Genomic DNA, 27,814 nt, shown 5'->3' with positions numbered 1-27,814 from the left:
ACAGTTTTTTCATTGTTAATTTTCTCATCAAATCTTTCTTTATATTAATAAGCTATGAGTGCATTACTTGTCGGTGCAGTAACTTGAATTCTTATGTATTTCAGTATAGCAGATATCTGAAAGCAACATGTATTCAACATTTTGGCAATTAACATCTCTCTTAAATCAACTATATTGGCATAGGCATTTAAGGTTTCTATTTTGTGAATAGAATTCCAATCAAATGGTAACGATAGCAGACATTTATCTAAAGACATCAACAATGCAACAAAAATGACTACTTCATATTTCCAAGTAATGCCATATTTGTTGGCTGTTTCCAGGGTCTTCATTTAAAGTTTAGCAGGTGATTCTTTTTTAAAAAAAACTATGTTCTTAGCATGGAAAGTGTCAACACTTTTGGATTAATTCAAGTACTGCAGTGCATGTTATATTGGTTTGTGTTATACCTCTTAAATTATTTAATACCAAAATCCTGTGTGTTTTCTATGAACTGTTAGGTTCATGTTTCTGTTTTTTAACTGAAGCAGCAGTGGCATTGTATATTCTGTTACTTTTGAATTCTGACATTTTGACTTTCATATTTCAGACAAAAAGGATGACAAGAGGAAACATTCTCGATCAAGGTCTCGTTCACGCAGGCGGCGGTCCCGTTCCCGATCGAGGCATAGGTGAGTGAGAATGAGGGAGATGTTCTCATTTACATTGAGAATTTTGTTAGAAAGGGTGGAGTTTGAATGAGTAATTTATCACATTGTAGCAACTCCAATTTGTCTGTTTATTGAAGTGCGTACATTTCCTTATTGATGTGCAAATTTAAAATGTTTGTCTTGCAATAACTTGGCCTATTTTGTCTACTAATAAAGCAAGTATGAAACAGAAAATATACTTCAGGATTCAGTGGGGGGAGGGGTGCATAGGACTACAGGGGAGTATTCATGTGTTTTACAGAGACTGTTTCATTTGCTTGAATATTACTGAGAAGATGCAGGCAATGTTTAGTCATGAATGTGCAAGTGAAACAGCCAGGAAGTTGTGGGAACAAATAACAGTGCCAAAAAGTGGAGTCCTACATTGAGTTTCAGGAGGCACTTAAAGGAGCAAAACTTCTGACTTACTTACACTGCCATGCATTGACTACAGAAGTAGTGGATAAGAAAAATTAACGTTATAAGTAGAGCCAGATCTGGGGTGGTCAGGGGGGAGTTCTTGAGATATGGGTCAGGGTGGATGGGTTGCAGATCTACCGGGCCACATTTAATGTCCTTGCAGAAAGGTTACCATGCTGTGAGGAAAGGTTTAAACTTTTGGCAAGGGGTTGGGGACCAGGATGAAATTATAGAGAGAGGCAAGATGTTCAACATAGGACTGGAAGAGGCAAATAATACTATAACAAAGAATAATTTGGAAATAAAGGAGCATCAAATGCAAAGCAGTCTAGAGGTGTTTAGAGTGCATGTAGTAGCATAATGAAGATTGGTGCACCATGTGCTCAAGTTGGCAGTAACAGATCTTGCTCAAAGTGGCGAATTAAGAACTCAATATCTAGGCTACAAGGTATTTGGGGACAATATGAAAGTTTAAAAGTGCGGGTGTGAAAAGCTGTTTTAACATTGGCGAGAAATGGCATTGTTGAGGAATTCAAAGACTTCCCCTTTAAAATAAGGAACAGTAGTGGAGTTATCTGTATAGTGAAGGTCATTAAAAAATGTTGAAAGACTAAATTTGCTGGCAAATTTAATGAAATGCAAGAACTGGAAACATAAAAATAGGTGACTTGGACTGGGATAGTACCAGGGAAAAGAGGTGGGGGGAAATAGACTTGAAATGTGTTCAGTATTATTCTTCCAAGGGATGTGGGTGCCACTGGCTATGCCAACACCTCCACGTGCTTTGTTACTTGGAGGGGAACTTGTAGCTGTTGGTGGTGGTCCCACGTATCTGCTGCCCTCTTCTTGTAGGCAGTGGAGGTTGTGGGTTTCTCTGGTCCAATGAGAAAGGAAGCAGTACTGGATTTAGCTCTGGGAAATGGAGTGGAGCATATTTCAGTGAAAGAGCTGGCACAATACTCACAAGTACTTATGAAGACGGATGCATTCTGTCAGTGTAAGAGTATGGAGAAGATAATATTAGATTCAAAAGCAGAGGAAGTTAAATGTTTTGGTCCTCAAAAGTAGAAAGGTTACCTGATTTGAACAGAATGTGTCCCAGATTACTGAGGGGAAGTAAGAATGGAGATTGGACAGACTTTGGCCACAATTTTCCAGTCCCTATAAATGAGCATGTTGACAGAGGACTGAAGGATTCCATATGTCGTCATACTTCTGGCTTTAAAATAAAATAATGAGCCTGTGTTGGTGGGGAAATGTAGGAGATTGTAGTCTAGAATAAAATTAATGAGCACTTGGAAAAGCTTGTTTAAAAAATGTTATTTGAAGCAAGAGTAGGATAGCAAGTGTTTAGCAAATTAGCACAAAATAAACTTTGCAAAATTGAGACTCATGGCATTAAAAGGATTAACAGCATGGGTCCAAAATTAGCTAAGGGACAGAAAATAGTAATGGTGAATGGTTGTTTCTCAGATTGAGTGAAGTATATACTGGTATACCCCAGAAATCAGCACTAGGACCCACTGTTCGTTTTAAATATATGTTAATCATCTTGATTTGGCTATAAAGGACATTTTGATTGTAAGAATGAGGGGAGACAATATAAACTGAATAGTACCATTTTAATTGATTTGCAGATGCAGAGACACAAGGTATAAAAATCTTCGGAAGTGGGAAGATAGAAAGCTGTTAGCACATGACAGTACAAAAATAAAGTTGTTACACTAAACCTTTTTGAAATTCTGGCTGATCTTGCCTGGAGTATTATGTCCAATATTGAGTACCATGTTAGGAAAAATAAGGTATTTGCATGTTTTGGGCAGGTGGAAAAACAGCTGAGTGGAATTAATTGGATGACTACAAAATGTTGTATCATTCTGTGCATTTTATCACCTATATTGTATAAAAGTAAAGTCACCATAGTCCCAGATAATAGGCTGCTCTGTCCTTTGAGGGGAAGAGCTGATTGGTGGTGATTTAACCTGAGGATCCACCATGCCTGAGGTAGCGGGCAAAGTTGAGAATGCAGGCCTTCATGAATAAACTCAAGCTGGTACTAGGGTTGAACCTGCTCTGTTGGCATCGCTCTGCATTACTAACCAGCTGTCCGTCTAAGCTAAACTGACCATGGTTGATGATCCATGTAGAATATCAATAACCTTTTACACAATCTCAGTTTCACATCAGCCAAACTTGTGGCATAAACAGGCTTTTATGCCTGTTAGCATTTTGACATACTACAAGATGCTGCTCTGATAGAGAAACATGCCCTCATTAGTTGCTTAGTCTATTCCTTGCATTGCAAATTTTCACAGTAGCAGACTCAATATAGAAATATTTTATCCAACTCCAATTTTGCAGGCATTTAGTAAAGACATTGCATGTTCATATTTTTCCCTTGTTTGCATATAAACCACTCCACTTTGAAGGATTTTTGGGGCTTTCAACACCCCCATGCTATTCTAAGTTATGCAAACTTATGTCCACTATTTTTCTCTTTCATACTATTTCAAAGAACTCCATAAGGTAGGCCCATTGGCCCTTTAGAAATTCATTGAGGCTGGCCTTGATTAATATTTAATTCAGCATTATAGGCCCTAGTTTTGTCAGTAACTTACGAAATGACAGCTAGTCTATAAACGAGTGTAGTATCTTGTGCTATTTCTGTGGTCACACGCACTGCTGTTTTTTCTCTGGCTTCTGTCAGGATGCACACATCAGACCTTAGTCGTTGGGATACTTCTATATTTTAGTAACTTCTTTAGTGATTAACTGTTCTAAATGTGTCCTAGTTTGACATCTCATATCTCTTCTTCCACTGAACCCCAGCTCTTCTTTCCTTCATTAAATATACTTTGCACTTTCATATAACATTCCAACTAACAGCCTTTTCTGTCACACCTGTTTGAAGTTATGTTCACACTACAAGTTTAACCCATTTATACGATTAATCTTATGCTTTATAATTTGCTTTAAGCAGTGGTTTCTACTTTCCAGTTACTTGATCTATTTTTTAAACACATTTTGTTACATTATGGTGATGAAGGTTTATTTGTACTTGACACAGTATATGCTTTTAACAGGCGTTCCAGGAGCAGATCTAGAAGGCGTTCGCATTCAAAGTCTAGGAGCAGGCGGCGATCACGAAGTCCAAGACGAAGACGGTCGCGCTCAAGAGAGCGAAGGCGATCAAGAAGTATATCAAAGTCGAGGTTTGTTACAGAGTTGTTTCAATTTTTGCTTTATGTAAGCAATTTATTACAATTCTTCTGGTTTCTGTCACTGAATTAACTTGGATTTTAAAAAACTTATTTTTAGTTGAACTGTTTGTGCAACTTGGGTTTTTAGCAAAAATCTTGTTTCCTGAATATGTTTTAGAGAAAAAAAGAAGGAAGAGAAAAAAAGATCAAAAACACCCCCCAAAAGCTACAGCACAGCCAGGCGGTCTCGCAGTCCCAGCAGGTATGCATTCAAAGGGGTCACTTTTATGAAGAATAGGTTTGGAAATGTGGTTTAAAGAAAATGAAGATAGGCTTGCATTTCTTTCTCCAGCTCTCATCATTTAGTAGATCACTAAAGAAGTGTGTTTTAGAACCTCAAGTGGAACATTTGGGATAAGATCTTGTATTGCACAATGGCATATAACATTGAAATGCAATGTACTATTTGGTGTGTTTCAATGTTTATGTCCAATTGGAAATAGAATTTAATAATTTGTACAATTTGAACTGGAGATGGAGATGCTGGGGTAGATACAGTAAGAAGTCTCAACACTAGGTTAAAGTCCAACAGGTTTGTTTGGTAGCGTGAGCTTTTGGAGCACTGCTCCTTCATTAGGTGAGTCACCTGATGATGGGGCAGCACTCCAAAAGCTTATGCTACCAATTAAGCCTGTCGGACTTTAACCTGGTGTTCAGACTTCGTACTACACAATTTGAAAGAAATTGTGATATTTTCCAAAAATTTGTAAAACGATTTGTGTAGTTACAGCTGTCTTTGTGATCTCAATTTTTTTTCAGTGCTCAGCACTTTTTTTGAAAAGTTTTTTTTACAAGGACTCGCCTCAGTGCAGTTTCCTACCAGCCCAAATGCAAAGTGAAACTTACTTTGGAAACTGGGCTGTTGATGTTAGTCATTGTTTCTTTTTTAGATCTTTGTGATATTTTTCCAGCAACTTTGTACCCATTTGAAAAAATTGTTGCGTGATATTTTGACTGTGTTAAAACTATAAACTGTGGGAGCAGAGTTGGAGCAGTGCAAAAATTGTGTGTTTTTTTGACGTATGAGTGCAGGATTGTTATGCAAGAGTAATAGAAAGCTAAAATTAAAACGTTTCTTTTGACAGAGACAGAGAGCGAGAAAGAGAACGAAGGCGTAGAAGAAGTAGGACTATTTCAAGATCACCAAAAAAGTCAAGATCACCCAAGCGGAAACTGTCGCGGTCACCATCCCCTAGAAGGTAAATGTTTCCGACCTAGACTTCATTTTAAATTACTACTACTACTAATGAATTGATCTATGTGTGTAGTTCATGTAAATGCATCCTTGTTGGAGTTTGTACTTTCTAGAATACTGCCTCTTGCATTGTAGGCGTTCTATGATCATGAAGTTCCCCATCAATTTCTGTTATGAATAGAACTTCAGTGTGTTTGTAGTTTGGCTCAGTGCTAACATTGTTGATTTTAGTTAGAAGCTCTGGATTGTGGTAGCATTGCAGCTTGTGATGTAGGCTGCTGGTACTTTAGGTCATTATTGGAAGTTTTATATTTTTCAGTGAAAGATTAAACCAAAGAGTCAACTGCTTTGCTTTTCTTTGTTTTGTCCCCTCCCTCTCTCCACAAAGGAAAAATTAAACTTTTCCTTGTCTTAAATAGAACTTTGAAGATGTCGACCAATTTATTTTTTCAGGCACAAGAAAGAAAAGAAAAAGGACAAAGACCGAGACCGAAGCAGAGAAGTAGAGGAAAGGGAGAGATCGTCTAGCAAAAAGAAGAAGAGCAAAGACAAAGAGCGAGAGAAGGAGAGGGAGAAAAAAGCAGAAAGTGAAAAGGGAGATGTGAAGGTAAATCAGAAAACGTACAGAATATTAGAAAAGGTATAATCTCCCTTTCATAAATTTAAACTGCCTTGAATCATTACTGTTCTATGGGGGTATGAGGTTCAAAATTTCAGTCAGGTAATTTTACTTTATTGAATTGGACAATGGTATTCAAAGTTTCCTACTTTATGCAGGTTACAAGAGATTATGATGAAGAGGAACAAGGATATGACAGTGAAAAAGAAAGGAAGGAAGAGCAGAGAGTGTCTGAATCTGGAGTGTCTCCAAAACTGAAAGAGTTAGCACAACCAAGCGACAAAGAAAGTACAGATGTTGTTAAAGAGTCAAAGGTCAATGGCGATGACCACCATGAAGAAGACATGGACATGAGCGAATAAATTTAGTGAAAGCTGATTTATATTCCTAATGTGAAGTGATTATTTTTAGCAGTGCTTTCTGTCAGAATTGAAGTGTCGCCCTTCTGTTATATTTTCTACAATTAGAAAGTGGTGACCTTGGCACCTGCCTTGTTTAACACAGTTTGTGAAAGAGGTGTACAGATGACTTGGTTCAGGAAGTGAAACTGCACTTCTAATAACATCAGATTGGTGTGCCAGTAAGAAGCTTTTTCTGAAATGTATGCAGGGATCTCCTTGATGAGAGTAGGAACCTCAGTAATGTGTAATATTTGTCTAAAGAGACTCAACCAATACTGATGTAGATAGTTACATATCCTATGAGCCTTGTGACTGTAGATTTGAGTTCATGTAGTTCACTGTTTATTTGGCATTCTTAGTTTTAAGTGGCTTTGTCTGCTTTTGTATGTAGCTCTATTAAATGTACTTTGATATTCCCTGCTCTTCAACTTATCACTCGTGTATTGCACATTTTTCAAGAGTGGGCATCTGCACAAACTGGATTTAATGTGCAAAGTCTTGTGAGGAAAATAGTTTTCTTTACCTTGATGCTGACATGTCTGTCAGTTTAGCAATTTGGCTGCAGTATGTGCCATGGTCTTGTACAGTTTATGAAAACCATTTCTGTTTTACATGTGAGCTTTGATAATAAAAGCTATTTTAAAGCCTGATACAGGTTCTGCTCATTTTATTTTTGTTTGGAGCTTCTTTAGTCAGGCCTTCAAGAAAATGTTCAATGTTTTGTAAAAACTTGAATTTAAATATCAGATGTGTAATGGAATATAATTTGTCAATCTGCTGTAAAAGCAGATTAAGATTTTCATATTTAAACCAGTTATATATAAGGTAATAAACACATTTAATTAAGTTTCTTCCCCCATTTTGTTTATAAGCTGGAGCAGCTAAATGGCTTGTTCTGGCCAAAAATTTTGAAAGCCACTTCTAGGGCTTATTTTCCTTTTGCTTTCTGCCTTTCCTAGAGATGTGAACCAATGATTATGGTACAGTTTTGGAACAGTGTCCTTTGGAAGGTATGACCTGTCAAATTATGTTCACAAATAGTCATATCCAGAAAGTGACTAAACAGAAGCCTTTTCTCCTCCCAAATTAATGGTTGTCACCCCATGTCTCGGTTTGAGAACACAATATAAGCCAGAGATTGAATCTGGACTATTGCTGATCTGTATTCAGCTGTAGTTGCTGATGCATAAGAGGAGCTTGCTGATCATTTTAATTGGCATTAAGAATTGTACTTTAAGGACTGAAGTAAGTAGTGTTCTCATTGGCTGGTAGGGTTGAGATGAAAAGGATAATCGAATGTACTTAATTGAGCATTGAATTTTTAGTACAATATAATTTGAATCCTGACGTGCAAGTTTTCCAAGAAATGTTAATGCTTAGATGGGGAATCTGATCTATGCATAAAATTCACCAACTTGGCTTTGTACTACAACTGATTTCACTTACAGCCCAGCTGCAACTTCATGGATTAACTGTATTTAGTGCAATAAGTAATAAAAGAAAACTGGAAGCAATAGTATTCCTGAACTTTATGGTTCTGTGTAAAGGAATTAAGTTTTAGACAATGGAATTCTAGCTTTAATCAGGTATGTTTATCTGAATAAGATCTGTTAATTTTAGATGTATTTTAATGTTACATACCAAACTTGTTAAAAAGATTTCTTATGTGGTTTAATGTTTCAGGACAATTGTTTAAATTGTGTTGCCCCATTTAAAATAGTACTAGTCCTTAGTTTATTCCTTGAGAGAACAGTTGTGTGAACACTGAACAGACCAAGAAAATCCTGGGTTCAATTTTGACATGTGGAATTAACTGACTTTAACTGACGGTAGCAATTATTGCAAATTGGCCTGTGTATTTGTGAGTAAGGGAAGATGGCACAGAAAAATGTGGACTAAGTAACTCAAGATTGGTGATGATGCCTTTTTCTACTAAAGGGAATAGAGGCTGGACTACATGGTCTCTTTCCTGAGGACTTAAGAAGTGGCTGCAGAGATTGTGGATGCATTAATTGTTATCTTCTGAAATTCCCTACATTCAGGAAAGGTTGCAGCGGATTGGAACACCTCTGCTCAGGAAAAGAGGGAGACAGGAAACTATAAACTAGTTAGTCTAATGTCTGATTTTGGGGAATTGCTAGAATCCACTAAATCAGTAGCAGGACCTAGTATGATTTGAATTAGGCAGAGTCAATATTGTTTTGAGAGAGAAATATTATTTGACTAGAGTTCTTTAAGGATATAACAAGGGTCAATAAATGAGAACGAGTGGCACTTGTGTATCTGAATTTCAAGGAATTCAGTAAGGTGCCAGATAAGAATGAAAGGTGTTGGGGGGTGATGAATTAGCATGGGTAGAAGACTGGCCAACAGGAAAGAGTCAAGAATGATCTGTTTTTTCCAATGATAGACCAACTGGTATGTGATGGATCAGTGCAGGGGCCTGGGTTTTTATGATATTAATGATTTTGGATGAAAGGACCTGGTATATTGTAGCTAAATTTGCTGACAATACAAAGTGGGGGTATAAACAAATTATAGATGAGTTTGAGAGCAAAAATTGGCAGCTGGAGTATGTGGGAAAATGAGAGATCCACTTTGGCAGGAGGAATAGAAACACAATCTTATTTAGACCACAGAGGGATCTAAGTGTCTTTGTACATGAATCAGGGCATGCACATTATTGGGAAGACACATTGAAATTTGGACTTCATTGCAAGGGAGTTGGAGTATAAAAGTAGGGAAGTCTTACTACAACTGCATGGGCTATTGGTGAGACCAGATCTGGAGTACTGTAGAGTTTAGGTGACTTTGACTCTCAATATTTCTGGGAAGAAGGTGTTGTCTTATGAGGAAAAATTGAGCGGTTGGGTCTATATTCATCAAAGCATAGGAAAATAAGATGATCTTATTGAAACAGGAATGTGAGGGAGTTTGACAGATGTTGAGAGGGTGTTCCCATACATTTTCAAAATAAGGGATCTCCCATTTCACATAGAGGGGAAAGCATTTCTACAGATTGATAGTGTTTTGATAGATCCCTGAAAGTTGGGAATCAAGTAGATAAGGTTGTTAAGAAGGCGTACGGTGTCTTGGCGTTTATTGGTAGGGGGATTGAATTTAGGAGTCGCAGCGTCATGTTGCAACTGTACACTACTCTGGTGCGGCCGCACTTGGAGTACTGTGTGCAGTTCTGGTCCCCACGTTACAAGAAGGATGTGGAGGCTTTGGAGAGGGTGCAGAGGAGGTTTACTAGGATGTTGCCTGGTATGGTGGGGAGGTCCTATGAGGAGAGACTGAGGGATTTAGGGTTGTTTTCGTTGGAAAGAAGGCTGCTAAGAGGGGATCTTATTGAAACATATAAGATGATTAGAGGTTTAGATAGGGTGGATAGTGATAGCCTTTTTCCCGGATGGAGAAAGCTAGCACGAGGGGGCATGGCTTTAAATTAAGGGGGGGTAGCTACAGGACGGATGTCAGGGGTAGGTTCTTTACCCAGCGGGTGGTGAGGGATTGGAATGCCCTGCCTGCTGCAGTTGTAAATGCGTCTAGTTTGGGGGCGTTTAAGAGATCTGTGGATAGGTTTATGGACGAAAAGGGATTGGTATAGGCTAGTGGGTCATTGTTTTTGTAACTGGTCGGCGCAACATCGTGGGCTGAAGGGCCTGTTCTGCGCTGTAATGTTCTATGTTTTATTTCTCTTTCCCAGTGAGAAGTGTTTGGGTTACTGAATGTATTGAAGGCAGAGTTAGACTTTTATTGTGTAGGGTTATAGTGGCAGGCAGGAAAGTAGAGTTTATGCCACAATCAAATTGGCCATGATCTTTGAACAGCAGAATAAGCTCAAGGAGCCAAATAACATACTGCTGCCTGACAGGATATCCACATGCAAGGTATTTGTGTACATTAAGTCTTTTTTATTTCCAAGGCAGCCTGCCTACTTTAAACAAGCCATCTCATTGATCTCTTAAAAAGGGTATAATCCTAATTGAAGCTTAAATCATTGAAAAGGAATACTTAAGGTTCACAGTTTTTTGATTTATTCCTGAAAGTAAAGGTCTATATCCTTAAATATTTGTCTATTATCACTTTTGCAATTACAATCAAAAATTCAGTAAAGCAACGGAATTTTTTGTTCAGAGTCTACCTACCTTCTCCAAAGAAACTATGTCTAACTTCAACCTTTCTAATGGTTTTGTAATTCTAACCCTTGTTGGTTAAGTACCATTAACAGTGCAAAATTGGGTCTGTTGTTTGGCTGGAACTGTGCATGTTTATTTGGAGCATGAAGAGTTGTGCATCATATTGGTTAGGGTGTGTTTTTGCAGTGATAGGTCACCTGGCAATGTTGATTCAATGCAAATGGTGCTATTTTAGCTCAACTCCAGCTAATGCATCATCTAAACCTCACTAGCTGAACACTTTCTATATAACTTAAAGACTTAGGATATGCAAGTAGGTAAAGCTGTTGGCAGAGGGAGAGAAGGGCACCCAATAGAATTTCTGCTCAGGGTGCAGTCTTGTAAGGAACTATATGGATACTGTTTTAAAATCTGCCACATGCTGCAGTTGTGATAAGGACTACAGGCTATGAGGCTGGCAATATTTGCAACATTTTGCAGTTTGTTGTCCTCAGTCAGTCAATGAGTGTCTCCAAATATTTCATTCTCTTAGAGGAAGATGACTTTGCCAATATTGTGCAGGTTGCTGTTGACCATGTTTAAAGTTTTAGTGTCAGGTAGGCTTACATTAACACTGCAATGAAGTTACTGCAAAAATCATCTAGTTGCCACACTGGTGGAGAATTTAGAATGGCTAATGCACCTAACCAGCAGGTCTTTTGGACATGTGTACATTGCAGGTACTAAATGTCAACTGACTCATGCTGGAACTGAATGGGTTTCCATTCCCTCAATTTCCAACTGGTGTGTGGTCAATTACAGAAAGTTGTACAAGTCCAAGCCTACTATCATGGCATATATCAATGCCTTAGTTCTGTAACTGAATTTGCACTATTATGGTAAACCAAAGGATGAATAATGCATGATGTGGACTATCTAACCATGTGACTGGTATGCAAACCATGCACACTTACTCAGCATGCAAATACATGAATTGTGATACAACAGTTAATTACGCAGAGCAGATACCCTAATCATGCAAGGGCTGCTCTTGAATGTTGCTTCAAGAGTTGCCTAGTGCTTCATGTTGTTAGTGTACGCTTAAACTGGACCATCTGACGGGCAACATGACAGCTTAGTGACTATCGCTGTTTGCTGTGCAGATACATGGTTTTGGGCCAGTGTCTGTGGGATTTTGCACATTCTCCCTGTGATTGTGTGTGTTTTCTCCAGGTGCTCTGGTTTCCTCCTACACCCCAAAAACATGCTCTTAGGCTGACTGGTGGAACAAATTGTCTACGCCTATTGGGGAAGATTGAGGGAAGACTAATTTAAGGACAAAGGTCATGGGTAGAGGAGGGCAGTCGATGTTAAAATGGTGGCACAGGCTCGTTGGGCCAAAGGGCCTGTTTCCCGTGCTGTGTTGTTCTTTGTAATGCTACACAAAACTTGCTCTCGGAAGGCAAATGCTGTCACCATGATGAGCAGCTGAGCTATGATAAACCATGACATTGCCAGAAGGATGTATAACTCAAACCTGCACACCGTCACAGAATTACCTGCTTCTGACCTCTGAGACATTGGTATTTATGTGCCTTGTCCATTTCAGTTTCCAGTCAGTGCTAACTCATTGCTAGAATAAAAAAATACAGCATAGGAACAGGCCCTTTGGCCCTCCAAGTCTTCCAATTGTCAGCTTAAAAATCTGCCCTTATTTGGTGTGTATCACTCCTCCCTCCCTACTGATGAACCCATTCAGATGCCTCTTAAATGTTGCTCATGTACCTATGCCCACCACCTCTGGCAGTGAATTCCAGGTACCCACCATTTGAAGAACTTCCCCTGCACATCTCCCTGATGAGAATGCAATTGGCTGTCAAAGGGAGATGGTTAGATTCTTTGTTGATGGTCACTGCCTGGAACTTGGGTGGCACTAAAGTTAAATTCTTAATGCATGGACTAACTTAATGACTTGTAAATAGAATTGAGCACTGTATAATAATCAGGAAATATCCCCCCTTCTGACCTTTTAGATGGAGGGAAGATGTTTGGGCCTAGGACACTTCTGAATACCTCTTGCAGCGAAATCCTAGGGGTGAGATAATTAACTTCCAATAACCAAAACTGTCCTGTTGTGCTAAGTTTGATTTCAGCCCCCAGCTCTTTGATGTCAAGAAAATGACTCTCTCGAATTCAATGCTCTTCAAGTTTTGCTGAAACCTAAACTGAACATTAGTGAGCAGATTATTGGTAAGTAAATGCCTTTTATAGTACAGCTAATATTTTCTATCACTACACTCATGATGGAGACTAGACTGATGGGTGGTAAGTGGCCAGGTTGGATTTGTTCTGCCTTTTGTGGACACAATATACCTGGGCTATTTACCATGTTATTGAATCGACATCAGTGGTGTAGTTGTACTGGAACAACTTGGATAGGAGTGTGGTTAGCTTTAGAGCACAAATCTTCATTACTACTGTTGGGGCCTTTGCAGTGTCCAGTGCCATAAGGAATTTATCACATAGATCAAAAAAATTGGCTGAAGACTGACATTTCTACTTCGGAAGATGGTTATATACAATTTAGGTTTGTCTTCCGCAATGAACTAGGATTGATTTTCTTCAAGCAGAGGGGAACATGATTGAGGTGTACAAAATTGAGGGATGTAAATGGAAACTTTTTCAGAAGAGGGGTCAATAAACCAGGGGCATAGATTTAGAGGAAAAACTTTTCACCAAAGGTGGTGGGAATATGAAACTCTGAATGGATGTTGGAGGCAGGAACCCTCACAGCATTTAAATGAACGCTTGTGCCAGCATACATAGCTATGGAGCAAGTGCTGGAAAATGGGATTATTTTAGATGCTTGATGGCCAAAGGACCTCTGTGCTGTAAAGATCTATGACAATTACTGAGCTTTATCAGCAAAGATGGTGCTTTTCTTGGCAACTCTCCTGTATTGACTTAACTGGACATATGAAACTGGAATACAATTCTGCTAGTGCCTCACAGTACCTTTATTGAAGCTCATCTAAGTGTTTGGAATTTATCGCAGAGCATATTGGTCATGCCACATACAGAGGGTGCTCTGTATAGACAGGACATGACCTTCACAGGGACTATGGTGTGATATCTACCATTTCTGGTATTGATAGAATAGCAAGGAAACAGTCAAGGAGGATTTTTTAATCCCCTCATTTCTCATCTAGTGTGGCAGCCATGGCTAACCCACTATAGCATACAATCTGTATCCTTTTCCAAGTGCAATTCACCATGGAGCACAGATTCACTAATCTATGTTTACAGAATGAAGTCCTGTGTTCCTCCTGTGGGATGTTTTGGTCGCCGTACTTACGCAAGGATATTTTGGCCTTGGAGGGAGTGCAGAGGAGGTTTACTAGGCTGATGCCGGAGTTGAGGGGGTTGAGCTATGAGGAGAGGCTGAATAAACTAGGCTTGTACTCGTTAGAGTTTAGAAGAATGAGGGGAGATCTCATTGAGACGTATAAGATGATGAATGGGATGGATAGGATAGAGGTGGAGAGACTCTTCCCGCTCAGAAAGGATAGTAGGACTAGGGGGCACAGCCTCAAGATAAAGGGGGGGCAGTTTAGAACAGAGTTGAGGAGGAACTTCTTCACTCAAAGGGTGGTGAATCTCTGGAATTCTCTGCCCGTTGAAGTGGTGGAGGCTACCTCGCTAAAGACGCGGGTTGATGGGTTTTTGATAAGAGAGGGGATTAAGGGTTATAGGGAGAGGGCGGGAATGTGGAACTGAGCCATGACAGATCAGCCATGATCTTATTGAATGACGGGGCAGGCTCGAAGGGCTAGATGGCCTACTCCTGCTCCTATTTCTTATGTTCTTATGTATGTTTGAGGTGAGGGACACCATTAGTGTCTCAGTTGAGTACACCTGCAGAAAGTGCATCCAATTTCAGCTCCTTGAAGACCATGCTAAGGATCTGGAGCTGGAACTGGATGAACGCGATCATTTGGGAGGCAGAGACGGTTATAGATAAAAGCTAAAGGGGGATAGTTACTCCTAGAAATGAAAGTACTTGGATGACTGTTAGAAAGGGTAAGCAGTAGTCAGTGCAACGATCGCCTGTGGCTGTTCCTCTGTATAACAAGTATACAGTTTTGGATACTGTTCGGGGGATGACTTACTAGAGGTAAGCCATGAGGTATAGGTCTCTGGCATAGAGTCTGTCCCTGTTGCTCTGAAGGGAAGATGGGGGGTGTGGGAAGAGGAGTAGAGCATTAGTCGCTGGGGACTCCATAGTTAGGGTGACGGAAGATTCTGTGGGAACGAGAGAGACTTGCAGTTGGTGTGTTGCCTTCCAGATGCCAGGATGTCTTGGATTGTGTTTTTGGAATCCTTAAGGGGGAGTGGGCCAGTCCCAAGTCATGGTCCACGTAGGCACCAAAGACATAGGTAGGAAAAGGGATGGGTAGTTAGGGTGGAAGCTTAAAGCTCTGGTTTGTTACCCGTGCCACGTGCTAACGAGGCGAGGAATAGGGCAAGAGAGCAGCTGAACACATGGCTACAGGGATGGTGCGGGAGGGGGGAGGAATTCAGATACTTGGATAATGGGAGTTCATTCTGGGGTAGATGGGATCTTTATAAACAGGATGGTCTACATCTGAACCGGAAGGGTACCAATATCCTTGGGGGTGAGGGAGGGGATTTGCTAATGCCGTTTGGGAGGGTTTAAACTAATTCAGCAGGGGGATGGGAACTTGATTTGTAGCTCCAGTGTACAGAAAGCTGAGAGTAGTGAGGTCATGAATAAGGTTTCAAGGTCAGAGGAGTGTACTGGCAGGCAGGATGGTAGTTTGAAGTGTGTCTACTTCAATGTCAGAAGCATCCAGACTAAGGTGGGTGAACTTGCAGCATAGGTTGTTCCCTGGGACTTCAATGTTGTGGCCATTTTGTAGACATGGATAGGGCAGGGACAGGAATGGTTGCTGCAGGTTCCAGGATTTAGATGTAAGGTCAGGGAAGGTGGTGAAAGAGGGGGAGGGGTGACATTGTTAATCAAGGACAGTATTACAGTGGCAGAAAGGATATTTGAGGACTCGGCTGAGGTAGTAGGGGCTGAAGTTAGAGGATTGCAAAGATGATTCTGGGTAGGAGTGAAAGTAACAGGGTAGTTGTTATGGGGGACTTTAACTTTACAAATATTGACTGGAAACGCTATAGTTTGGGTACTTTAGGTAGGTCAGTTTTTGTCTAATATGTGCAGGAGGGTTTCCTGACACAGTATGTAGATAGGCCAACAAGAGGTGAGGCCACATTGGATTTGGTACTGGGTAATGAACCAGGCTAGGTGTTAGATTTGGAGATAGGTGAGCACTTTGATGATAGTGACCACAATTTGGTTACGTTTACCATAGTGATGGAAAGGGATAGGTATATACCACAGGGCAAGAGTTACAGCTGGGGGAAAGGAAATTATGATGCAATTAGGCAAGATTTAGAATGCACAGGATGTAGAAAGAAAATGTGGAGCTTGTTCAAGGAACAGCTACTGCATACCCTTGATAAGTATGTACCTGTCAGGGGGGCAGGAAGTGATTGAGCGAGGGAACCATGGTTTACTAAAGAAGTTGAATCTCTTGTGAAGAGGAAGAAGGAGACTTATGTCAAAATGAGACATAAAGGCTCAGTTAGGGTGCTTGAGAGTTACAAGTGAGCCAGGAGGGGACATGAGAAGTCTTTGGTAGGTAGGATCAAGGAAAACCCTAAAGCTTTCTACAGGTATGTCGGGAATAAAAGAATGACTAGGTAAGATTAGGACCAGTCAAGGACAGTAGTGGGAAGTTGTATGTGGAGTCCAAAGAGATAGAGGCATTAAATGAATATTTTTCATCAGTATTCACACAGGAAAAAGACAATGTTGTCAAGGAGAATACTCAGATACAGGCTATTAGACTAGATGGGATTGAGGTACCTAAGGAGGAGGTATTATCTATTTTCACACTTTGCAGAATTGCTAAGTCCGCTGGGCTGGATGGGATTTATAGTAGGATTCTCTGGGAGGCTAGGGAGGAGATTGCAGAGCCTTTGGCTTTGATCTTTAGCTCGTCATTGTCTACAGGAATAGTGCCAGTGCAAATGTTGTCCCCTTGTTCAAGAAGGTGAGTAGAGACAACCCTGGTAATTATTGCCCACAACAGAAGAAAGACTCACTGGTCTAAGTTTTGGAAAGGATTATAAGAGAGGATATATAATCCTCTAGAAAGGAATAATTTGATTAGGGATATATTGTGCCTCACAAACCTTTTGAGTTCTTTGAGAAGGTGACCAAAGAGGTGGATGAGGGTAAAGCAGTGGATGTGGTGTATTTGGATTTCAGTAAAGCGTTTGATAAGGTTCCCCATGGTAAGCTATTGCAGAAAATACAGAGGCATGGAATTGAGGATGATTTAGCAGTTTGGATCAGAAATTGGCTAGCTGTAAAAAGAGAGGGTGGTGGTTGATAGAAAATGTTCATCTTGGCACTTACTAGTGGTGTACTGCAAGGATCTGTTTTGGGGCCACTGTTGTTGGTCAGTTTTATAAATGACCTGGATGAGGGCATAGAAGGATAGGTTAGCAAATTTACAGATGAGTGTGGAAGGATGTTGCAGGTTACAGAGAGACATAGATAAGCTGCAGGGCTGGGCTGAGAGGTGACAAATGGAGTTTAATGTGGAAAAGTGTGAGGTGATTCGCTTTGGAAGGAGTTAACAGGAATAGAGTTCTGGAATAATGGTAAAATATTTGGTAGTGTGGATGAGCAGAGAGATCTGTGTCCATATGCGTAGATCCCTGAAAGTTGGCATATGGTGTGTTAGCTTTTATTGGTAGAGGGATTGAATTTCAGAGCCATGAGGTCATGTTGCAATTGTAGAAAACTCTGGTGCAGCCACACTTGGAGTATTGCATACAGTTCTGGTCACCACATTATAGGATGGATGTGGAAGTGCTGCAAAGGGTGTAGAGGAGATTTACCAGGACGTTGCCTGGTATGGTGGGATGGTCTTATGAGGAAAGGCTGAGGGACATGAGGCTGTTTTCATTAGAGAGAAGGTGGTTAAGAGGTGACTTAATTGAGGCATACATGATGATCAGAGGATTAGATAGGGTGGACAGTGAGAGTCTTTTTCCTTGGATGGTGATGGCTAGCACAAGGGGACGTAGCTTTAAATTGAGGGGTGATAGCTATAGGACAAATCGCAGAGGTAGGTTCTTTACTCAGTAGTAAGGGCACAGAATGCCCTACCTGCAACAGTAATGGACTCACCAACATTAAGGGCATTTAAATGGTCATTGGATAAACATATGGATGATATTGGACTAGAGTAGGTTAGAGAGGCTTTAGGTTGGTTTCACAGGTTGGTGCAACATTGAGGGCCAAAGGGCATGTACTGCACTGTAATGTTCTGTGTGCTATTACCATTTAGATGGATAAAGGAGAGATAATCACCACAAGCCACACACATTTGATTGAAACTATGAATGTTGAGACAAAGATCATGGGCAGAATTTTCCTCTCCTTCCTACCACAGGAATCATGATGGACGGGGATAGACCATACAAAGGTCCATTGACCTTGGGTGGAAATTTGACTATATGGGGTAAGCATGGCTGGAAAATCCCACCCCATGTGTCTATTTGTAATTTGTCTCAAGTATTATATCTTACCCTGGTCTTTCATTGGGACCTGCTGCGTCATAGCAATGCCACTGTGCAGGAGCAACAGGGGGCTGACCACAGATTCACCAACAATCATTAATTTGTCCTAGGGGTGGTACTATAGCACTTGAGCAATGACATGAAAATGTATATAGTAAATATAACTTGTAAGTGGTGAGATAACTCAATACCACCTATTGTTTGAAATTAATTTGATATTGCATATATTTCACAGCTATGTAATACACCTTTACAAGTTATGAATAAACTATATTTTGAGAAATATTAACTGATTCCTGATGTAAACTCAAGCAACCCTGCAAATAGTTCAATACAGGTTTATTCAATGCTACTTGATCTGTGTCAGTTTAAAAATACTGTTTGATTTCTGGTCTGTACCTCTGTGGAACATAATTTTATTTTTAAGTGCACAAATCCCAAGGATGTTTTGGTGGAAATAATTAGCAAGATTTGCATCATTCATTGCCTGGCAGAATGACCCACAGTCACAAGTCAAGAAAATACTAACATTCCAACACCTCTAGGCTGATGTCCAAGGCCAAATCTGAAAGATGAAGAACACAGTGGGAGGAGAAAACCCAAGAGATCCAATACTATGCTGACCATTGCAGCATGCAAACCACCAGGAGCATCTGTAGACTAAAGTCTATGGGTCAATCACTACTGATGGGACAACTAACAAACAGTCAAATGGCTCACAAACACCCCTACACTGACTGAAGAATTCCTCCAATAAACAACTGTGTGAAATCAAACTCTTATCAACCCAGGCTTGATTAACAATAACAGGTAGAATATTTGACTAAAGGTGACACACTCTGGAATCTGTTGAACATTTACCCTGCTTTGGCAGCCACCTGACAAAGACCATAAGATGTAGAGCATTTGGTCCATCAGGTCTGCTCTGCCATTCAGTGAGATCATGATTGATTTGATAATGCTCAACTGCACTTTCTCATCTTATTCCATGACCCTCAAGTCCCTTACTCAATCTCAGTCTCAAACAAATATACTTAAGTGACCCAGCCTCTACAGATTCACTACCCTCCAATTAAAAAAAATTCTCATGTGTCTTATACGGGTAACTCCTTTATCTCTGGTCCTTCGTTTTCCCACAAAAGGAAAACAAACTCAGCATCGACCTTTACAAATCCGAGTGTACAGAGCAGTTGTCGTCACTCTTGTACTTGAGACCTGGATTGTGCATCAGTGACACAAGAGTGAGAGAACTTACATCAGCGTACCTCCACTGCATTCTCCAGATTGAATGGGAGGACCATCATGCTATTGCACACTTCTTGAAGCCAGTTCCACAAGCAAACCTGCAAAATCAACTTTGATACTCATTTACCCAGTCATGTTCTCACAACACAAATGGTTAATGCTTTAACGACAAAGAAAATTTCAAGGACACTCTGAAGCTGTTCTTGAAGCATGATAGCATTGACATTAATGACTGGGAGAAGCTTTGAATCCTAATGAGGCAGAACAGTAGCTGAGAAGGGAAGAAAATGAAGCAAATCCTGCACTCTGAAATCCCACTATGAGATATGCTGGTCCATATGCCCAAGAGCAGAGGGTAGAGAATTGACTTGTTTATTCACCTATGGAGACATAGCAGAAATTTGTCACCGAGTAGACTTCATTCTCAAATAAAGGGACATCTGACGAAGACCTGAAATGGGCAAGCATTGCATCAGCATCTGGAGAAGCAGAAAAGGTAAACAGTAAAGCAGTTTGGATCCACACTATTGGATGCAACAAAATTATGTAAGAAGATAAATGGAATTAAGATGTCTTGATCTTTTATTACAATCTTGTTAGGAATTAAAGAAATCTGAACACCCCACTAAAAGAAAACACTATTGTATATAAAAATGAAACAAAACACCAAGTTAAAGACTTTAGCTTATAATTACTTACATGGTAAACTCAGTTCTATTTTTTACTCCCTACTCCCAATAGTTCCCTTAAAATATCTCTAACCTACACATCTTTGGACACTAAGGATCAACTTAGCATGGTCAACCCATCTAACATGCACATTTTTGGACTGTGGGAGGAAACCGGAGCATAGGGAAAATATGAAAACTCCCCAGTCACCCAAGGCTGGAATTGAACCCAGGTTCCTGGTACTGTAAGGCAGCAGTGCTAACCACTGTGCTTTGCTGTAACTTTTAATTATAATGGTTATTGTGAATTACATTCACTTCAGGATACAACCAGTTTCTCAAAGTTTAATTTACTCTAACCTCTTAAAGCTAAAAGTTAAATTTTAAAATGTGAATTATAAACTAGAAAAGATACAAGCAACACTCTGAAAAACATGATCTAATTGAACATTAACAGTATGAAAGATTGATAAAAAGTTGATCTAATGAAAAGTAAAGGGTTCAATGTCACAAAAATTAAAAACAGATCTCAGGAATAGGACAGAAATTTTCAACTGCAGGATAATGGACTTGTGGAGTGAAAGAAAGTGAGTCACTTAGACTGATTTCTGGAGAACAAAAAGGGATATAGGTACCTGATCAGATAAGACAGCCTATTAGGAACAGGCTGGCTAACATAACATACTACGAATTCTATAACCATACCATTTAATTCAAATTAAAACTACAAACTAAACTCTAAATAAATACTTCTGGTGGATAGGCTGATTATTTACCACAATTACAGTAACTATTTTTAAATCCTCCTTTGCTGAAAATAAAGCATGTTTATTCCAAGAAAACATTACTAAAAAATCTGTATGTTATTGGTTCAGTTTTGATATTTTCAAAAACTTACAGAAAATATTTGCAGTTAATCAAACCAGACAATATTACAAGTAACCTAGAAGGAAGTTCTACTGTGGCCTGTAAACATCTTTTGCTTTTTATTGACATATGGCAATACATTTCCCTTTGTGGAATTTATTAACTGCATCAGAAATATCTCAATAGTTTTGCAAAACTCATCAACTAACCCACAATGTTGAATGGACAGCAGAAATACAAAGAAAATTACAGGAACCAGCCCTCCAAGCCTGCACCAACCATGCAGCCTGCCTGAACTAATACCTACTATAATTTCAGGGACCATATCCCTCTTTCCCATCCCTTTCCCGGATTTATCAAGATGTCTCAAAAGTCACTATTGTATCTGCTTCCACTATCTTCTCTGGCAGAGTGTTTCAAGCACCCACCATCCTGTATGAAAAAAACATACCTTGTACATCGCCTTTAAGTTTTGCCTCTCACACCTTAAACCTGTGCCCCCTAGTAATTGACTCTTTCACCCTGGGGAAAAAGCTTCTATCCACCCTGTCCATGCCCCTCAATCTCGTAGACTTCTATCAGTTTGCCCCACAATCTCGTCATTCCATTGAGAACAAACCAGGTTTCTCTAACCTCTCCTCATAGCTAATGCCCTCCATACCAAGCAACACCCTGATAAATCTTTTCTGTATCCTCTCCAAAGCCTTCACATCCTTCTGGTAGGGTGGTGACCAGGATTAAACACTATATCCTAAGTATGGCCCAAGGTTCAATAAAGCAGCAACGTGACTTTCCAATTTTTAAGCTCAATGCCCTGGCCAAATAAGGCAAGCATGGCATATGCCTTTTTGACTACCAGACCAGGTGCTAGACTTGGAAGTTGGTGTGCATTTTGGTGATCGTGACCACAATTCGGTTATGTTCACCTTAGTGATGGAAAGGGATAGGCATGAACCTCGGGTCAGTAGTTTTAGCTGGGGGAAGGGTAATTATGAGCCTATTAGGAGAGAATTAGGAAGCATAGGTTGGACTAGGAGACTACAGGGTCTGGGAACGTCCGAAATGTGGAGTTTCTTCAAGGAGCAGCTACTGCAAGTCCTTGATATGTATGTCCCTGTCAGGCAAGGAGGAAATGGTCGAGCTAAGGAACCGTGGTGCACTAAAAAAGTTGATTCGCTGGTTAAAAAGGAAAAGGAGGCTTATGTCCGGATGAGACTTGAGGGCTCAGGTAGTGCACTAGAAAGCTTTAGATTGGCTAAGAGGGAGTTAAAGAGTGAGTTAAGAAGGACTAAAAGAGGACATGAGAAGACTTTGGCTGATAGGATTAAGGAGAATCCTAAGGCGTTCTATAGATATGTTAAGAACAGAAGATTGGTTAGGGCAAGATTAGGGCCAGTTAGAGACAGCAGTGGGAAGTTATGTGTGGAACCCGAAGAGATTGGAGAGGCATTGAACCAATATTTCTCTTCAGTATTCACGCAGGGGGACATAAATGTAGCTGTGGAGAACACTGGGTTACAGGGTTGTAAACTGGACAGTATTGCAGTTGATAAGGAGGATGTGCTAGATATTCTTGAGGGTTTGAAAATAGATAAGTCCCCTGGGCCAGATGGGATTTACCCTAGGATTCTCTGGGAGGCAAGAGAGGCGATTGCAGAGCCTCTGGCTCTGATCTTCAGGTCGTCATTGGTCACAGGTATAGTGCCAGAAGATTGGAGGATAGCGAATGTTGTCCCATTGCTTAAGAAGGGGAACAGAGACTTCCCTGGGAATTATAGACCGGTGAGTCTTCTGTTGTGGGCAAGGTTTTAGAAAAAATTATTAGGGATAGGATTTATAGTTACTTAGAGAGTAATGAATTGATTGGAGATAGCATGGTTTTGTGGAGGGTAGGTCGTGCCTTACTAACCTTATTGAGTTTTTTGAGAAAGTGACCAGAGGTGGATGGGGGTAAGGCAGTTGACATATATATGGACTTTAGTAAGGCGTTTGATAAGGTTCACCATGGAAGGCTTCTGCAGAAAATGCAGATGTATGGGATTGAGGGTGATTTAGGTAATTGGATCAGGAATTGGCTAGCAGATAGGAGACAGAGAGTGGTGGTTGGTGGTAAGTATTCGTCATGGAGTTCAGTTACAAGTGGTGTGCCTCAGGGATCTGTTTTGGGGCCACTGCTGTTTGTAATTTTTATAAATCATCTGGATGAGAGTATAGTTGGGTGGATTAGTAAATTTGCTGATGACACCAAAGTCAGAGGTGTGGTAGATAGTGAGGAAGGGTGTCATAGTTTACAGGGAGACTTGGACAAGTTGCAGAGCTGGGCCAAGAGGTGGCGGATGGAGTTTAATGCAGAAAAGTGAGGTAATTCACTTTGGCAGGAATAACAGATGTGTAGAGTATAGGGCTAACGGTAGGACTCTGAATAGTGTGGATGAACAGAGGGATCTAGGTGTATGTGTACATAGATCCCTGAAAGTTGGGAATCAAGTAGATAAGGTTGTTAGGAAGGCATACGATGTCTTGGCGTTTATTGGTAGGGGGATTGAATTTAGGAGCCGCAGCGTCATGTTGCAACTGTACAAAACTCTGGTGTGGCCGCACTTGGAGTATTGTGTGCAGTTCTAGTCCCCACATTATAGGAAGGATGTGGAGGCTTTGGAGAGAGTGCAGAGGAGGTTTACCAGGATGTTGCCTGGTATGGAGGGGAGGTGCTATGAGGAGAGACTGAGGGATTTGAGGTTGTTTTCGTTAGAAAGAAGGCGGCTAAGAGGGGACCTTATTGAAACATACAAGATGATTAGAGGTTGAGAGAGGGTGGACAGTGATAGCCTTTTTCCTTGGATGGAGAAAGCTAGCACGAGGGGGCATAGCTTTAAATTAAGGGGTGGTAGTTATAGGACGGATGTCAGAGGTAGGTTCTTTACCCAGAGGGTGGTGAGGGATTGGAATGCCCTGCCTGCTGCAGTTGTAAATGCACCTAGTTTGGGGGCGTTTAAGAGATCCGTGGATAGGTTTATGGATGGAAAGGGATTGGTTTAGGTTGGAGGGTCATTGCTTTTTAACTGGTCAGCGCAACATCGTGGGCCAAAGGGCCTGTTCTGCGCTGTAATGTTCTATTTTCCACCTGCATTGCCACTTCCAGTGATCCGTGTACTCGTACACCCAGATCCCTCTGCCTATCAATACTCAAGGGTTCTGCCATTTACTGTACATTTCCCATCTGTATTAGATCTTTCAAAATGCATTACCTCACTTGTCTGCATTAAACTCCGCCTGCCATCTCTCCTAAGTCTCCAGCCGATCTGTATGCTGTTGTATCCTCTAACAGTCCTCATCAATATCCACAATTCTACCAACCTTTGTGTTGTCTGCAAATTTACTCATCAAACCAGTTACACTTTCCTCCAAATCGGTCCCACTGATCCTTCAGGAATACCACTGTGTCACAGCCCTCCATTCAGAAACACACCCTTCCACTGCTACCCTCTGTTTTCTATGACCAAGCCAATTCTGTATCCATCTTGCCAGCTCACCCTGATCCTGTGTGACTTCACCTTCTGTACTAATCTGCCAATGAGGGACTTTGTCAAAGGCCTTAATAAAGTCCACGCAGATATCAGATGTCTTTACAATCTTCAAATCAATACTCAACATACTTAAAGCCAGGAATAACTTAAAATGCTACAGAGATTGTAATATTGCAATGGACAAGTTCTAAAATTAAAAACTAAAGATAATCTATTGGATCTCATCATAACCATAGCAGTGGCTAATGCCAGCAAAATATTGACAAAATAATTTTACTTTGTCATCTGGTCCTCATCAATTCCCAATTCAAATGCATGTGCATATGACAGTCCCATGTGTTCATCTCTCAACACCTCCAACATATTCTTTCAGACCCTACTTCCAATGCCCCCAAACAAATCTGGCTGATAGAAACTAGAAGGAGAGAAATCAAAGTCAAATCTACTCTGTCACACAAGATATCCCAGCCTGATACATTTTAAAAAGAGCATAAGGACTTTGAGATGTCTATGAATTGGTGCATGTGATTAGTCAAATTGTGATTTTGTATTGTCATATTCACAAGTCATGATGTCATCTACTCGTGAGTCTCTGCAGTAACATGGCCGAGACCAATACATCAGTGGGATGACCAATTATGCATATAAATGAGGTCAACCACTCTGACAAGTAAAAAGCAGCAACAAGTAAGTCTAATTATATTATTTTTAATGGTAAATACAAATAGGAAAATACAATTTGACTTAAATGAAAATCACAATCAAAATGAATCAACTGAATAATTTGAACAAGTCTTTAATAGTAACAATGGTTACTAATTTTATGCTAAATTTGAGTTTTTATAAAATTCCTAAAAACAATGTAAAGAAAGCAAGCACAAATGCGCTGGGTTTTGAACTATATTTATTTGTACAAAGCACATTTGGTAAACAACGCTAGTTTTTCATCATACCAATACCACAAGATATTGATACATTTATAAGATACATTTCTTTTAAACTCTAATTATCCAATTTAACACTTTCATATCATGACATCCCTATTCAATGCTTCATGCTTCCATTTTCATTGGCTTAGAGGAAAGTTTCCAATAATTTGTGAAATGTTAATTTTATATAATCTTTAGAGATTAAAACTTCTTATGCTTAACTAGTGATCCTCAAGATTTGAAAGAAATTGCATATCTCAAGAGTCAGCAGTCATGAGCAAGAGTTAAATTAATTACAAGAAATGTCCTGTAACTCGGGCTATATGCGAGTCACATTACTCTGTTCCACGAGTGAGGTAGCCTTCAGACAGTTCTCACTTGGATAGTCCTACTTTGACTTTAAACATGGTTATACAAGCATTAAAGTTAAAAAAAGTAGGATTTTATTTTCTGAAAGAAAAATTTGTGTGGTTATATACAGTGCATTCATTACATTGGAACAATTCTGTTCACCAAAAAGCTACTGCTTTATGAACAGTGTTCCAAAATGTTTTTGGGAATATTATATTAGTTCTTTTTAAACTTTTTTGTACAAAAAATACTTTCAAACTATGTAGATTGTGAATTCTGAGTGTGACAATGTTTACATCAGCTGCAGTCGAGCTGTTTATTTGACACAAAGAACAAGTCTTTCCCAAGTGGAAAAGGTAAGGAATCATCATCGTATTCAACGGGAACTGACTGGCCACTTTTGGTCGCTTGTCTTCTCACCACATAGGAGGGTTAAATCATCATCAGGCATGGCTAAACAATGCAGTACTACACTACAGCCAAACAGACCTCAAGGTCTTACTGGAAGTTCCATGCAATTCCAGTTGAAGCAATGGAATATTTCTAATATCCCATTATCAGTATCACCACTTTGAAACCTTGCTGATAACTGCGTATGCACAATCATGTTTATACAGTAATTTTTCAATTACGATCAAAGAAACTACATTTCCCTTTTAGAATCATGTAATGCTAATTAAAACGCAAGATTTAACTTAACTTGAAATTTTAGAACATTAACCTTTACCTTTCTGAATATCCACAGTCAGCAAAATTAATGTTGCGTCCTGCACTTATGTAGGTGTGTAGGTTACTTTTTCAGAACCGAGCTTCTCTTTGTCAAGACTTGCAAAACTAAATATAGCACTAATAAAATAGTGTTTTAAAAATATTAAGACACTGTGAATGAGTACCCAAAAATAGGAGGTACAAATAAATATCAAAATAGTAACAGCATACCAATTCTAGAAAAAAATAACAGGCAATTTGGCTTTTTAGTAATTAATTGGTTTGCAAACAAATATCTTTTCATTTAGCCAATTACTTGAAGGCGAATTACAGCAAAATACCTTCCTTCTAATTTTCTAGCAACCAAATTATTTAATCATTGATATATGTATGTACATTTTCATGAAAAAAGTTGAAGTTCTTAAATGGATTATTTTACAAATAGAACATCTTGAATTGAAGGTCAGGAATTTAATAAAGGGATTTTGTCCAAATCAAAGGCAAAAAGCTGTATAGTCTATTTCTTGTAAGACTTTCCATTCTTCCATTTAGGAATGTTCCAGAGTTTCTCCAAATGATGTCTTTGCATCACCAAAGGAAGAACAAAGTCAAACTTTTAGATGGAGAATAAAAGAACACACAGCACCTAACATTCTCTTCTTAGTCCCATAATAACCAGACAGCCAAATCAAAGTTCAGGGAATCGGCTCGGGTCTTCGCTATAGTCACTTGGAATACTGAAGATAGAGTCATTAAACCCGTCATATCGGAATTCCTGAAATGTCACAGTGGCAGTGATGGTTGGAAACACAGGTATGTCTAAACAGGAGATACAAGCAGATTAATGCAGGTCAATCATACACTAGTAAGAAGTTAATTGCTGTAAAATGCCCCAGATAGAAATGTATGGCAAGTATTAAATTTTCTTAATGACAATTTAATTATGACCACATCATTATTTTATATACAAATAAAGTCTTTCGTAAAACTTGATGTCTTTTTAAACGAGCATGTTAGCAGTGGACAAAATACTGGTTTAAACAGAGTGGAGGAAAATACAATTATGTGGAGTCAGAGGTTTACAGCATGGAAATAAGCCCTTTGGCCCAACTTGTCCATGCCAACCCTTTT

General features: G+C 39.7%; 2 protein-coding genes across 4 annotated transcripts in view; one reads left to right on the top strand and one right to left on the bottom strand.

Moving 5' to 3' along the window:
• The window catches only part of srsf11 (serine and arginine rich splicing factor 11), a 30,489-nt gene extending 23,255 nt beyond the window's left edge, over positions 1-7,234 (top strand). For all 3 annotated transcript variants that reach the window (XM_080195569.1, XM_080195572.1, XM_080195571.1), the window contains 6 exons: positions 590-671; positions 4,193-4,321; positions 4,488-4,571; positions 5,455-5,568; positions 6,018-6,171; positions 6,342-7,234. In XM_080195569.1, the coding sequence (XP_080051695.1) occupies positions 590-671; positions 4,193-4,321; positions 4,488-4,571; positions 5,455-5,568; positions 6,018-6,171; positions 6,342-6,545 (767 nt within the window). In that variant the 3' untranslated portion in view covers positions 6,546-7,234. The remainder of the gene's footprint in view (positions 1-589; positions 672-4,192; positions 4,322-4,487; positions 4,572-5,454; positions 5,569-6,017; positions 6,172-6,341) is intronic.
• Positions 7,235-25,582: 18,348 nt separating this feature from the next.
• Positions 25,583-27,814, bottom strand: part of ankrd13c (ankyrin repeat domain 13C) — a 95,933-nt gene continuing 93,701 nt past the window's right edge. The window contains exon 13 of the mRNA XM_080195568.1: positions 25,583-27,502. Coding sequence (XP_080051694.1) covers positions 27,372-27,502 — 131 coding nt within the window. The 3' untranslated portion in view covers positions 25,583-27,371. The remainder of the gene's footprint in view (positions 27,503-27,814) is intronic.

Source organism: Carcharhinus amblyrhynchos, chromosome 9 (genome assembly GCF_965287045.1).
Source record: "Carcharhinus amblyrhynchos chromosome 9, sCarAmb.v2.hapA, whole genome shotgun sequence".
NCBI classification, from domain to species: domain Eukaryota; kingdom Metazoa; phylum Chordata; class Chondrichthyes; order Carcharhiniformes; family Carcharhinidae; genus Carcharhinus; species Carcharhinus amblyrhynchos.
Note: the sequence above shows the minus strand (reverse complement) of the source record. Positions and strands in the feature narration are given on the sequence as shown.